Source organism: Suricata suricatta, chromosome X, assembly GCF_006229205.1.
Source record: "Suricata suricatta isolate VVHF042 chromosome X, meerkat_22Aug2017_6uvM2_HiC, whole genome shotgun sequence".
Taxonomy (NCBI): Eukaryota; Metazoa; Chordata; class Mammalia; order Carnivora; family Herpestidae; genus Suricata; species Suricata suricatta.
Window position 1 is genome coordinate 12,465,648 of NC_043717.1, and position 15,178 is coordinate 12,480,825.

General features: G+C 45.2%; 1 protein-coding gene across 1 annotated transcript in view; it reads left to right on the forward strand.

The window, feature by feature from the left end:
* The window catches only part of REPS2 (RALBP1 associated Eps domain containing 2), a 239,499-nt gene that overhangs the window by 190,745 nt on the left and 33,576 nt on the right, over positions 1–15,178 (forward strand). Inside the window, exons 16-17 of the mRNA XM_029929616.1 lie at positions 10,827–10,910; positions 12,155–12,282. Coding sequence (XP_029785476.1) covers positions 10,827–10,910; positions 12,155–12,282 — 212 coding nt within the window. The remainder of the gene's footprint in view (positions 1–10,826; positions 10,911–12,154; positions 12,283–15,178) is intronic.

Here is a 15,178-nt window from a genome sequence, read left to right on the forward strand (position 1 = left end):
AACACATGTGTATAATCAGCACTCAAATCAAGAAACAAAATATTACTAGCACCCCCCCCCCCACCAGAAAGCCCAGCTTAGGCTATTTTTCCAGTTACTGTTCCTTCATAGGGTTACTGCTGTTCTGACTTCTAACAGCAAAGATCAGTTTTACCTGTTTTCTACCTTATACGAGTGGAGCCATGCAGTATATACTCGTGTCTGTCTTCTGCTTAAATGATGTGTGATTCACTCATATTGTTGTGTGTGATTGTAGCTCACCACTGTATAGTATTCCATTGTGTGTGCAAAGATAGTACTGTTTTCTAGTGTTGATGGACGTTTGGGTAGTGTTCAGATTTTGGCACTTATGAATAATGCTCCTGTGCACATTCGTGTACAAGTTTTTGAGTGGATGGATGTCTTCATTTCTCTTGGGTGTATGCCTACAGTAGAGTTGCTGGGTCCAAGGATAGGCCTATGTTCAGCCTTAGTAGGTACTGCTGCACAGTTTGGTAAAGTGTTTGTGCTGATTTATGCTCCATCGACAGCGTGCCTGTTCCAGTTCCTACATCCTCATCAATACAGACTTTATTTTATCACTGGCTCCTAAGTCTTATATAATTTTTATAGTCCCCTCTCTAGCAAACTACTTCTAATTGAAATTTTTAAAAGCCACCTTCTTCTGATGGACATAGCTCATGCAGGAAGGGCTATATCAGCCCAAAAGGAGACATTAAGCACAATCTGAGTATGAGCTATTCTAGTTAGAAACGATGTGGTTCACATATTCCATCACTAATACAGAACAGTGGAACTGGGAATGGAATTCAAAATTTTAAGTGTGGTAAAATACCAAGTGAGGCTAGGGGTTGGAGGCACTTTGAAATTTATATATGCTGTTGGTATTGTTGCCAGGCCTAATATGTCAGGGTTGAGGGACCAGCAAAAGGAATTTATAAAGGCCTCCTCTCCAGAGACCTTTGCATTGTGATAGTGGTGCTGCCCATTTCATAAGCATCTGTTTGGTATGGCAAGAGGCATGCATGTGGCATCTTTTTTCACCTTTGTTCGTCAGGAAACATGACTCTCAAGAGACCCTGTTGTGTAGATCACCTTACCTATGTGGTCTATGTTGTTGACTCAGCAGACTGTATTTATGTGTGTGATGAATAGAGAGTGGGGCTCAGACTTGACTCAGATTTGCGTTCTATTACTAGAAATTGGAATAGAAGCACAAAACCCCAGTCATAGTCAAGATATTTGTCTTTTAGACCAAAATAAAGCACCCATGGTCCTTTAGTTCGAATAGTAAGTCTGTTTCATGGACGTTGTCTGTAATCCAGTGGATTCCATAGATCCTCAAGAGGCTGTGCTATGTGACTGCAGTATCCGGGGACTGGTTGCCCATTGTAGTTACTGATTATCCACTTCTATCGCAGTTGTCCCTGAGCTCCTCTGTCCGTGCTCCCCTGGGTGTCCTCAATGTTCGATTGACTGGCTGTAGGGACCACCGGAGATGTTCAGTGTAAGCTACCCCAGATGTATGTGCTGAGGCAGCCATGAACTCTGTAAAGGTTTTTATTTTTAAAAACTTCTTCCCTTCACTGTTGGTAGCAGCAACATACAGTGGCACAAATTTGGATTGTGGGGAGCCTGGTCTCTGGGATATGTGTATAATCTAAACTGGAATCAGCACTTTCTCAGTCTAAGTTTTCATCTTTTGGCAAGAGAGTAAGAGTCCTGTACATTGAACTGGCTGCTATTTGCAGGTTGTGGAATCTATGACTGGGAAACCAATTGTGTATTTACTCTTCATTATGATAGTAGCTGCCATTATTGAATGGTTACTATGTTACTGTGCTTAGCACTCCAGACAGCTATTTGGCTTAATCCTACAAATGCTAGGAGTTATGTGGATTATCCTCTAGTGCAGATGAAGAAGCTGTGGCTCAGAGAGGCTAAGTGCACGCCCTGGTTATATACCAAACAAGTGCAAACCCTGGATTGATCCCCAAGTGTCTGCCCTATAACCTATGTGCTCCACGACTCCAGTTACTGTAGGATGAATTCTTGACTTGTCCAGTGGAACACAAAACACTGTTGGGTCATTACTAGCTCGTTCCACACATTGATCTGAGGACCCGCTGTGTGCTGCCACTTAGCGTAGGCGCTGGGAGAAGCATAGTGAAGCAAAACACAGATCCTGCCTTCCAACTACATATACATCAGCCCCACTTCTGTCTCTCATAGGTGACTGGGGTCATGGATTTTGGTAATCATTCTTACAGAGAAATTCCGATTTTTGGACCCTCTCTCCGAAACTGATTGTGGAATGATGGGGTTTACTGTGGCCAGTGTGCTGCTGGCCATTGGTTCTGTATCTTCCATGTCTGCATGTGACCACATGGCTTTCTAGTGTTCCCTTACCTAACAGAAATGGAGGTCAGGCGGAAGGTAGGCACCGAATGACATTTAGGATACCAGTGGGATGCCGGGGACTCCGTGGAGGCCCTGGCACCATTGTCTGCTCATCTGCCTAGAACTTGGCCACTCCCTTTGTCACTCCCAGTCTTGGAACCTGCCTGCATTCTTGGGGGATAAAAGAAACTTGAGTTTATTTCTCTAATCTGTCAGTAGCATGAATATTACAAAGTTTATAAAATGAATTTCACCAATGACCCACACCTTAGGAATGAGTTCTGCAATTAGACTACTTTTTAAAAAGAGATTTCATCTCTTTTCTCAGTTTTATTGAGAAATAATATATATCACTGTGTAAGTTTAAGATGTACAGTGTGGTGGTTTGATATAACATATGTTGTGAAAGATTACCATGGTAGGTTCAGCTAACATCCATCTTCTCATATAGATGAAATAAAAACAACGAAGAAAGGAAAAGAAAAAGTTTTCTCCCTGTGATGAGAACTCTTAGATTTACTCTCTTAATGATTTCATATGTATCATACAACAGCATTGGCCAACGTTGCCATGCTGTGCATTACATTCCTACCACTTACCTTATAACTGGAAGTTGGTACCTCTTGATTACCTTTCTCTAATTTCCCTTCTTCACCCCCCTCCGATTTTTTTTGTACATTTGACATTTATTTATTTTTAAGATTTTATTATTTATTTTTTATTTAAAAATTTTTTTTAAGTTTATTTTTGAGACAGAGAGAGACAGAGTGTGAACAAGGGAGGGGCAGAGAGAGAGGGAGAAACAGAATCTAAAACAGGCTCCAGGCTCTGAGCTGTCAGCACAGAACCTGATGCGGACCTTGAACCCATGAACTGTGAGATCATGACCTGAGCTGAAGTCAGATGCTTAACCGACTGAGCCACCCAGGCGCCCCAAGATTTTATTTTTTAAAGTAATCTCTATACCCAGCATGGGATTTGAACTCACAACCCTGATATCAAGACTTGGCATGCTCCACAAACTGACCCAGCCAGGTACCCTGAAAATTTGACTTCTAAGCAAAAATCTTAGTGCTGAAGATTTTGCCCAGCTTTCAATATTTATTTGTTTATGAAAACATATGGCAGACAGTTCTATTTCCTTCATGGTAAATTGACAAGAAAACACTTAAGAAGCCTAGTTAGTTTTTGGTACAGCACCTGTGGCCTTTTTCAGACTAGGACCCTGGCGACTTAAATGAAGAGTTTGGGCCATCGACGGTCCCAGTTGGTCTGGGCTGGCTACATAAAAATTACCCAGGGAGCTTGTTAAAATAGAAGTTTCTAATGCTCCACCCCTAGGAGATTCTAATTAGGGATGTCTGGAGTAGTATCTACAAGTCTGTAATTTATAAAAATTCCCCAGATAATTCTCTTGTACAGCTCTATTTGGGAACCACTGGGCTTAGAAGGTCTAGTGTTATACCCAAGTTTCCATTATTGTCCCCAAAACCAGAGACCTCCGGGGAGACCGAGTCACGCACGCAAAAGCAAAGGGCTTTATTATTATTACAGGCTTATAAGCTCGGGCTCACAAACTTCACAAGTGCAGTGGATCCATGCTGAGAGCCCGAACAAAGGGCGGGGCAGGGCCTTTATGGGCGTGGGAAGGGAGAGTTACAGGAAATTGTGACACAGGTATAGTGACCCAATCACTATCGCCTATCAATATTGGCAGTAACTTTAACCATACATTGTTACTTTTGGTGGGAGTCCATTACAGCATTTAGAGTATTGACCAATTACAGAGTGGGTCCAGGACCCTCACATAGGGCCTTACTAGCCTTCTCGGCCTGCCCTTAGAAATGTTAAAGGTGTTTGCTGGCCTTTCCTGATTGGGTGTTACAAGGGTGGTCCCTTCTGCCTTGGGCAACGTGTGCCCTTCTATTGTCTAATGATTCTGAGAAACTGACACTTAGGCCTTCAAGGTCTGAGGGAAACTTGAAACCTGTCATGGAGTTAGTTTGGTTCAGACCTGCGTCCTTACACTAGAACAAACAGAATCTAGTTGGGAAGAAATTTCTGGTGTGTTTGGAGATTCAGGTAATCCTTATGTGCCTGGAGCAGGTTCCATATGGCAAACTAATGCAGTTATGATGCAGAGGTAAATTGGAGCCAGGTGATGGAAGGTCTTTAACTGGCTGAGTGTCCCTAAGGCCTGTGGTGCTGTGGATAGGCCTTCCAGACCAACTGAAGGGCTTTGAGGAAAGTGTTTTGATAGAGACCCTGCTTTACAAATTTTTTACCTCAGTGTGTGCAGGGTGGACTGGACTGAGAAAAACCTGAAGGCGAGGAAAAGACTCAGCACAGTTTTTTGCAGTGGCCCAGGTAGGAGGTGGAGTCAGCATGTGGCCTCAGATGGGAGCTCTCCGACCTTTGCCAAGCTAGGCTTCCCGGGCCGGACTGGACTCTAGGATGTGTTGTTTTAAGCTACGTTAAAAAAAAAATCGGTAATTTATCAGTGTTGTGTTCTTCTGCTTTAACTCTTAAAAGGAGTGGTTTTATTGTGTTTGTGTCCAGGAGGTTTTAAAAGAAGCCCAGTAAATCAATTCCTGCAGAGAAGGAGTCGGCAGCAGCACAAGCTGCTGTTGGGAGGAAGGCGGGAGGAAGGGAGAAACACAGGTAGGCCTCTCTTGCCAGGCAGAGACCCCATCCTCACCCTGCCTCCGCCCTCCTGGGGGAAGGGAGCCTAGCAGAGACTCCCCCGAGCTGGAGCTGCTGACCACCGCAGGGCAGAATGCCTCTCTCCAAGGATTAGGTGTGGAATGTGGCATTTGGCCTTCAGGTCAGATGGAATAGTTTTCCTTTGTTCTTGAAAACCTAATCTGTAGGTAACTGTTTCCTAAGGTGTGTTCCACAGCGCGTTAGTTCTGCTGGATGTTAGTTTGGGAACTGCTGGGTCAAGTAAGCCAAGGCAGTGGCTTCCCTTACCTCCCAGGATTTCAGAATGTGTGCGATTTGCAGTGTGCTCTGTGAATGTCTAGGAGGGAGATAGACTATGCAGTGTTGATGAAGCTTTTTCGTAGATTCTTTTTCCTCTAGGCCAGGGGGTGACAGACTATGGCCCACAAGCTAGATCTATCCCAGCGAAATGTTTTTGTAAAGTTTATTGGAACATGGTCACACCCAATCATTGTGTTGTCTTTTTTGGCTGCTTTAGCACTTAAGAGCAGAGTTGAACATTTGCATTGGAGACACAGAGACCAAATGGCCTGTACAACTGAAAATATTTATTATCTTACACTTCACAGGAAAACGTTTCCTATCCCTGTCTAGGCAATTGATAGAACTGGTGTTCCCTGGAAACCTTATTTGAGACATACTGCTCTAAGAAGCTATAGGTGGGTTGTTCTAGCACTGCGTGTGATGAATCTGCTTAATTTTATTCAGCTTGTCTGTTGCCATTTTTCTTTTCCTCACTTTAAACTCTTCTCTCAACCATTTATCCACTGTTGAAGATCAAAATCTGGCTCCCATGTGTCATTGTTCTTTCCTTTCACTTACCACATTGCATCAATCACCAAGGATGTATTCCATCTCCAGGTAAATAGCTCTCAAATTTGCCTATCCCCACTCCCACCAGACTGTTTTAGGTGACCATCATCTCTTATTTTCATTTTTTGTCTTTTAAGTGAATTGCCTTTCCCCATAAGTTCCTTCTAATCCATTTTACTCACTGGATTCAGAATAATCTTTCTAAAATGCAAATCTAGTCTGATCACTTCCCTACTTAAAATTTTTCAATGCCCCCTTCCATCCATGGCCCTGTGGATAAGTTCCAAATCTTCAACATGGGTGTATCTGACAAGGTCTGGTGGGGAAAACAGAAACCACTCTAGGTACTTCACACTGGAGGAGATTTCATCTGAGGGATTAGATACTTAAAGAATTAGATGTGCTAGAGGAGCAAAAACCAGTCAGGTTTGCCACAATTTTCTGAACGTTAAGACTTTGCAAGAGCTAAAGGACACAGCTGGAGATGCTCAGGCTGCCTGCAGCCTCTGAGTAATGGTTTGCGGGGAAATGTCTGAGGCCACTACAAGGTCTTCTGGCCGCTGAGTCCCGTGCTTTCCTTTCCGCACGACGAGAGGAGCAGTAACACGGCTTCGATTCTTTCACCTTCTTGGTTTAGTGTGAGTGACTTTGAGTCAACAAGGAACATTATTGAAAGGCGATTTTATAAATATTGTTCCCCAGCCTCTACCCCCTGCAACCCAGGGAAGAGCATGGGCGTGGAGAATGGTGCTGAGTAGCTACTAGATCATCTGGGACAGTGATCTCTAAGACCATGTGTGATCCACTCCACTGCCATTCTCCAGCTGTGGCTCTCTCATTCTTCTCTGCTGTTCATCCTTATTCCTCCCCACTAGACCCCAGATTTCAGACTTAAAGAATGAGTGTTTTTGGAGGCCGAAAACTGGTGACATTTATTGTCTCATAGTTTCTGTGGATTAGAGATTTAGGAGAAATTAATCTGGTGGTTCTGGCTCATGGTCTCTCATTAGGATGCCGTCATCTGAAGTCTCAACTGGGGCTGGAGGATTCACCTCTAGGATGTCTCTCCCACACGGCTGTCAGTGGGAGGTCTTAATTCCTTGCTCTATGGGTCCCTTGTTAGGACTGCTTGAGTGTTCTCACAACATGGCAGCTGACTTTTTCCAGAACAAGCAGTCTGAGAGACAACCAAGGAGGAGCATATCAGAAGGTTTTAACACTCCTGTGCAGTTTTCCTGGTGTCTCAGTTCTAGTTCCCTAGAAGTAGAACATGAGATGAGGGTATTTGGAAAGTGACACATGAGGTGTACAAAATAAATATCTGTATCATAACTAAGCAAACCCTACTTCTGGTGGAGAATCAGAATGCTTAGCCTTTCTAGGTCTGTGTCTAATTCTGGGGGCCTGCCAAGCGGGGTCCATATTGTCCCATCAACCAGAGGATGGGGCAGAGCCCCAGAACACATCTCCACGTCCTAAGTGGCAGTACCTTCCCAGTGCAAGTGACTTAAACAGACTTTTCATTGCAAGATGAGAATGAAAATATATTTTTTATTTGTGCATAGAGCAGTATTAAAATTAAAATGTGAGATATATATTTTTAAAAGGAACCTAAGCTTGAGTTTCAGTGAGCTCTTGGCTAAAAGTACGTTTTCCTGCCTTGCCACATCCTGGGTGGGTATGTGTTGTTACACAGTGAGCCACGAGGGAAGGACTGCCATTCATACTAGTAATTGTAATCCAAATACTTGTTTCTTTTACAAGATTCAGGCATGGGATTTCGGTTCAGACATTCAAAACTTTCAGACAAGGGTATAGTGTCCATGTTGATAGAGGTGTTCCCTACTTTCTTTAATATGTGCAGGAAAAAGGGAGCCTCTGAGGTCCCTCTGTTTCCGTGGGTTATCATTCTTTCCAAGTTGTTACTTTAGAGAAGTCTGAAGAAGTAGCAAAGAAATCTTTCCAGTTTGTTCTGCTTTCCGGCTCTAAGTGTTACACTATTTTCTTGAAGGAAAGTGAAATTGTTTATTGTGAAGGGGGGCTTTTGTATCTGTAAATCTCATCTTTGTTTTTTTGTTTGTTTTTATCACAAAGCTCGTTTTCTTTCTTCATCCCTTTTCCTGGCATAATTTCTGGCTCTGGTGAACCTCTGCCTTTCCAGGACCTTCTTGATTCCTGTGTTCGAGGCCCCTCACAAGATTACACTCCTCTGGATGTTCACTAGACGGACCCATTTAGAATCAGTCATGGGGTGGGGAGGGGCCATCATGATGTTCCTCCCAAGGAGATTGGTGGTTAGATTGCGATGTGACACCGACAACATTGTTCTTCGTGTTTTTAGAGATGTTTGAGAGAAAGTGGAAGCAGTGGACAGTACCATTCTACTACTTTTGCTGTACTCAGAATCCTTATTTTTGTTGAAAAGAGGGTCTGAGTTATCATTTTCCTCAATATTTCCACAAGAGGGAGACTGCTCAGCTCCCCAGGAAAGGGAGCATTAGGGCGAGCTCTCCTTGGCCTGATAACAGAGGGGACCTGAGTAGTTGAAAGTGGGGGAGACTGGCCTCTTGCTCCTTTTCCCTCTGGCTGAACGGGTGTGCTGACGCATACCTGTGCTCCTGCAGCAGCTTTTCTGGGCCCACGCTTGAGGCCCGGGTGTTCCAAGCAATAGATCAGTGGATGGAGGGCAAGAAGGGGCCTCAGGTCCAAGTTGTGTTCTTCTGCAGAGGTTATGGGCAGCCCTGCATTTGGGGGGACTTTGGGCCCTCACTCAGCCCTTAATGAAGCTGACATTGGGCCCACAGATCTTGAAGTAGGGCACTGTCAGAACCCAAGGAAGATGGGTGAACACTTGCATTCCCCATGCTCCTGACAAGGAGTGGCTCCTGGATAGCTTTGCTCAGCTGCTGTCTGGGTGTTTGAAACCCAGTATGCCTAAAAATGAGCTCGCTTTATACCTGCTTCTCTCACAAGTCCCATCTTTGGGGGCAGGCCTATGTGTTGTGGTGTGCTAAACTGGTGTTCTGGGTTCCGGAGCCTTCTTTCTCACCATCCCCGTACACTGCCCCAGTAGCTGGCAACATCCTGCTTACAAGTCACATCTCACCCACGTCTTTGTTGGCCCACAAGGCCTGGGCCTGGGTGAGGGCCAACTTCCTCACCATCGTCTGAATTCCACCGAAGCATGTTTGCCCAGTTATTTCTGCGCCTTTTCCACTAGACTTCAAGATCCTTGTAAGAAAGGTCTGGGTATTGTTTATCTTGAATACCAGCTCTAGCATAGGGCCTGCCTGCAGTGGCTGTTAAATAAATTTTTCTTGAATGACTAACACTCAGGCCGCAGACTACCTGAGTCTGTATTGCATAGTGGTCATAAGCCTGGCATCAGAACCTGAGGCCTGGGTTTGGACTCTGCTGCTTGTGTGATCTTGGGTGCGTTCCTCAACTTCTTGATCCTCTGTTTCTTCACTAATAAGATGGGGGGAATGACTACTTCCTGGGGCTGTGCTGATGAAATGCTTTCATCCCTGTGGAGCACCTGGGAACCATGTGACGCAGTGTTGGGTGTTTCAGATACCTACCGACAGTAGCAGTGCAGTTGTCCTTAGCGGAGAGGAGACGGCTATCCGCAAAGCTTGGGACGAGAACTCAGGCATGTGGACTGCCTGCCTAGTGGGTTCGAAAGAGGTGCAGAGGGGCTTGGGAACCGAGGTTTTTGAGCCGTGCACATGTGGGAGTGGATGGGATTCCTCTGGGAAAGAATGAATGGCGGTGGAGGAAGAGGGTGGGAGAACCAATGACAGATCCTTGAGAAATCCTATAGCCGAGGAGTGAGAGGGATCAAAACAGGACAGAAAGATCGTGCTTATCAGTAGGACGTTGCGGTTCTTCAGATGCCAGGGACGGGAGTTTTAAAAAGATAGTCAAGGGTGCTGTGCTGAGCAGAAGGCCTGTGAGAAAAACCTCAAGAGGCAGGAAGAATCCACTCAATGAAGTGCCCTTGTCCGTTTGAGTAGATGCAGAGGAAGGAAGAAGCCATGCGCGATATCGCAGAAGGCCGGGTTGAGGGCAGAGTGGACCCGCCGAGGCTGGTCGTTGTGCTGCAGTGTGTGTTTCCATAATGCGGTTTAATTTGCGGGTACACAGAGGACTTTGGTCATTATCATGAAGTCCCGTTAGTTCATTCACATGGATGGTTTTTCTCAGCATGTTAACACTTGCATTGCCGATGAAAAGCAGCCGAATGCGGCAAGCCTCCTGGAATGGGGGCAGCAGTGGCGCCCGGCCGTCCTGCGCTCTGCGGTCTGGTTCTGGGGCACCCGGTGCTCCGCGACAGGCTTGGGGAGCAGTGCCTGCCAATCTGGGTGCATTTCTTCACCGACTCCCTGCCACTTGGCAGCTGCAACCCTTTTGTTTACTTCTGTCACCATGCTCACCCATCCCTACCTTTTTTAAGGTAAAGAATCATATCTATTTTTCTTAAGAATTTAATATATATTTTAAATTTCAGTATTTTTTTTAACTACGGTTATTGTTTTTATTAGTGATTGGGTTGAAATTTTAACTCCTTTCCCAGCTCCCCCTTATTTTCCTGATAAGCCTTAACTTTTTTTTTGTTTGAACTTATAAAGTATTAGTTTTTTGCAATACATATGTCTAGTTACAGACATTACTGTGACTCCTTTTCTTAAGACTGAACAAAGCTGGAAGGGAGCACGGAGGGGATGCAGGGTCTAGGAAGGTTTTCGCAAGGATCTGCAGACCTGACCGTGCTTGGATGCAAGTTGGTCTAAATCAACTTGCACTTAGTGACTTTTTCTAAGTGTTCTTTATTATATATTTAGGTGGTTATGTGTTTGCATTTTTATCTTCTGTGTGATATTTTGCTACAGTCTGAACAAGCGTCTGAGGCTGAGATACACCCCCAGCTGAATAGAGCCCCCTCCCAAGCTGCTGAGAGTAGTCCAGCGAGGAAGGTAAGGCCAGAGGGAAGGTGCTGGTGACCTGGCATTGTGAGCCTCTCCCCTGGGCTTCTCGTCTTTGTTTGCAAGTCTGTTTTGTGGTTTTCGTGTCCTGAAATGAATGTTAATGATCCAGGTTTCCTAGAACGTGAGATCTTTCTGAACACTAGGGTGCTGATGATTCTTGGGCCTGACCTGGATGCCACTGACAGTTTGTACTTGCCTCTCCAGCACCCTAGTTAAATACGGCGGCCTTGCTGTTGGCAAGTTCAGGAAGTGTGGTGGGGAGGGCCAGGTGCCTTTAGCGGAAGCCTGCATGCTGCTGAACCTCTGGAAAGCCTCTGGGGGAGGGCAGTCTGATCTCTGTGTGCTGCGGTGTCCTCTTGTTTCCTGGGATCTTCACCTTAATCCTCCTCCCCTCCCCCGTGTCACTGAGTCTCACGTCATTTTGCTCAGTAGGCACCACTCACTCATTCTGTTTTCTCTTTACCTTCCTGCCCTCTTCTTATTGCTCCCATTTTTCTCAGGCCCTTCTCTGGTCAGAACACGGGCCTGGGGCTCAGGACATGGGTGCGGAGGGGCCTCCCAGGACACAGGCTGGCTGTCTCCTCCCAGAAGACATTGTGGCTCTTGATGGGGCGCCTGCATGGCTGAGTCAGTTAAGCATCTGACTTCAGCTCAGGTCATGATCTCATGGTTTGTTGCTTCGAGCCCCTTGTTGGGCTCTGCTGAGAGCCTGGAGCCTGCTTTGGATTCTGTGTCTCCCTCTCTCTCTCTCTCTCTCTCTCTCTCTGCCCCTCTCCTACTTGACTGCTCTTTCTCTATCTCTAAACAAAAAATGAAAAACACATGAAAAATTAAAAAAAAGACATAGTGGCCCTTGACCTTGATTCATGTAGGAATTGGAAATGGAAAGAATGAGGAACAGATGGCTGAAACCATCACAAACGTTAAAATTTATAACACATTCCCACAAGCCCCAGAGTGACGCAAGAGTGAGCTTTGTCTTCAGTTAGAAAAGGCCTCGTAGTGTGCCATGCACACAGTGTTTAGGAAAGGAAGAAGGGAGAGTGGGCACAAGGGCCACTGGGACCTGATGCATGTGTCCCTCTGGTTCTTGCCAAGCCATGAATTAGCCTTTCATCCTCAGGTGTGGAGTTTGACCAGAGCACACGCCTGACCTAGAGGAACATGATGTTTGGGCATAATGGGGATGCATTTCAGTTATTTAACTTTTGGGTTAAATACCATATTCTCAGCCTCCATCAAAGCCCATCCGAAGGAAATTTCGACCTGAAAACTCAGCTACAGAAAACCAAGAGACTTCTACCACCGTTGGCGGGCCAGCATCAGCAGCAACTGTGAAACCACATGCGGCAGTCCAAAAGTAAGTTGGTTAAATTGGTGAAGTTGGAGTCTATGTAGACTTTTAAATCTTCATGTATGCGTGAATGTAAATATGTTTACATTTATATTCATGGCCACAGAAGGGTGTGATTTTATGGCTTTATTTTCTCTTACTTTTTTTTAATTAAGAAAATTAATGTTTTCTTTTTTTTTTTTATTTTTGAGAGAAAGAGCGTGAGCCGGGGAGGGTCAGAGAGAGAGGGAGACACAGAATCTGAAGACAGGCTCCAGGCTCTGAGCTAGCCGTCAGCACAGAGCCTGATGCGGGGCTCGAACCCACAAACTGTGAGATCATGACCTGAGCCGAAGCCGGCTGCTTAACCACTGAGCTCCTTTATTTTGTTTTACTCATCTCTGTGGTGCTATTATAGCCTGCCAGTCCCCTAGAAATAGACTACCAGACCCGAGGGACAAGTGGGTACAAAGCTGTAGTGTTTCGGTTTGTTTGATTCTTTCTCTTCCTTCTTCCTCTTCCTTTCCTTCCCACCCCTCTTCTCGTGGGAAGAAAACAGTGATAGAGATGGCAGTCTTCCCTCTTGACCTATCTTCTGTTCCCCAGGGCAAATGGTTAGTTTCATGACCCTCAGACCCAGCTTTCAGTAGATGCAGCTTGTGATTCCTTCTCGATCCCCATGAAAATTTCCTGTTGTTGATCATCTCGGCACAAAATGGTCGCATGTGGAACCTTCAAAATGCCCTTCTGACTGACTGGCTCTAACAGATGTTGGAGGGAGGGGGGCTTACCTGTGGACATGGCCAGGAGCTGAGAGAACACTGCTCTTGGACAAACCATTTTTCTCCAGAAGGCTTTGGCTTTAAGAAAGGCTAGCATTTGCCTCAGTTTACCTGTCGTTGAGTGAGGGGTTGAGCGCAAGAACCTGCTGCTGTGCATCATTTCCCAAGTGGGCGTGACTGGTCGCTAATGTAAACGCTCAGGATCTACCCTGGCACTGCTCTAGAGGCCTCGCAGGTCCCAGGGCTGCCGTGGGCCTCTTCCGCTTCCACGGATGTGGAAGGAGAAGCAACAGACTCTGGGGGTGCAACTTGCCTTTGGGGCCCAAACCCCGTCTGAGCCCATGTGGCACTCTTCTTCACAGGATGGCGTTTGTGTCTTTGTTTGCAAATGGACCGTTTTCCTGATGGTGTTAGTGCATAAAGGAAGTGTGTTTTGTCCTTACTGGCTGCTGACAGCCTCGACTATCCAGTCACCCTCAGGCGTCGGGGATAGATCCCCGTCAGGGACAGCTTGGTGAAACTCACTTCCATGTGCTCCCCCAGCCTTCCGCTTTGGTCTCTGCTTCGCTTTAGCGCTAGTCAGCCAGGGGTGGCCGCGGCACCTTCCAGAGCGCACGGACAGCCGATGGTGCGGCTCACGCACACATCTGTTTCATTTTCTTTCCTTCCTCTGTTTTTTTTTGAAACAGCTTTATTGAGGTACCATTTCACATAGCATACCAATTCACCCTTCTTTGTGTACAGTGCAGTGGATTTTAGTATATCCACAGAGTGACACAACTGTTCTCGCAATCTAATTTTAGAACATTTTCGTTGCCCCCAGGGCACCTGGGTGGCTCATTCGGTTAAGCATCCGGCTTCGGCTCAGGTCATGATCTCACGGTTTGTGGGTTCGAGCCCCACATCGGGCCCTGTGCTGACAGCTAGCTCAGAGCCTGGAGCCTGCTTCACATTCTGTATCTCCCTCTCTCTCTCTCTCTGACCCTCCCCTGATCTCACTGTCTCTCTCTGTCTCTCAAAAATAAAATAAAAAACAAAAACCCAATTTTCATTGCCCCCAAGAGAAGTTTCGTTCCCATTAGCAGTCACTTTCCATTCCCTGTCCCACGTCCCGGGCAGGTACTAATCTGCCTTCTGTCTCTATAAACTTGCCTGTTGTGGCCATTTCATGTAAATGGAATCACACAATATGTGGCCTTTTGTGGCTGGCTTTTTTTTCTAGTTACCATCATGTGTCCAAGGTGTGTGGTAGCATGAATCAGTACTTAATTCTCTTTTTATTGCTAAATAATGTCCCATTACATGGAGAGACCATTTTATTTATCCATTTCTCACTTGATGGACATGTGGGCTGTTACCATTTCAAAGCTAGAAGGAATAACACTGGTATACTCTTTGTGTACAGGTGTCTGCGTGGTCTGGTGTTTTGATTTGTCTGCAGTACGTACCTAGGCACGGGATTGCTGGGTCCTATGGTAGCTCCAGATTTAGTATTTTCAGGACCTGCCAAACCGTTTCCCGCTGTGGCTGCACCATTTTACAATTTGGCCGGCAATAAGTGAGAGTTGCAGTATCTCCTGATTGTATCGACACTCGTTGTTATCTGTTTGTTTTAAATTATTACAGCCATCCTAGCAGGTGTGAAGGGGTATCTTACTGTGCTTTTGTTTTGTTTTGTTTTGATAATTTTTTAAAAATTTTTTTATACAATTTATTTTTTTAACATATGCAATTATTTTCCGTCATTTATAATACAGTAGTTTCAATGATACTCCAAACAGAAAAGCAAAGTAAAAAATCAAAACACCAACTTCTGTTTCATGTAATTAGACTTATACAGAAATTAGAAGGTTATGTAACAACTAGTTAATCACCTAATTTCACAGCTATCTGAAGTGGCGATCGTTATATAGCAGCTTATCTATGATACCTTCAAGATACATGATACAATTTATTACTTGCCCATAAGCTACAACACAGCCTGCTTAATACCTTTCCTTAAATTCCACCTCTATACTACAGTATACTTGAGGTCCATGCAAAAAAGTAGCTACTTTTTAATATAGAAAATGGATGATTAAGTCTTTGGTGCTGTAAAAGCAACTTCAATTAAACATAACCACCCCCACCACCATAAAAAG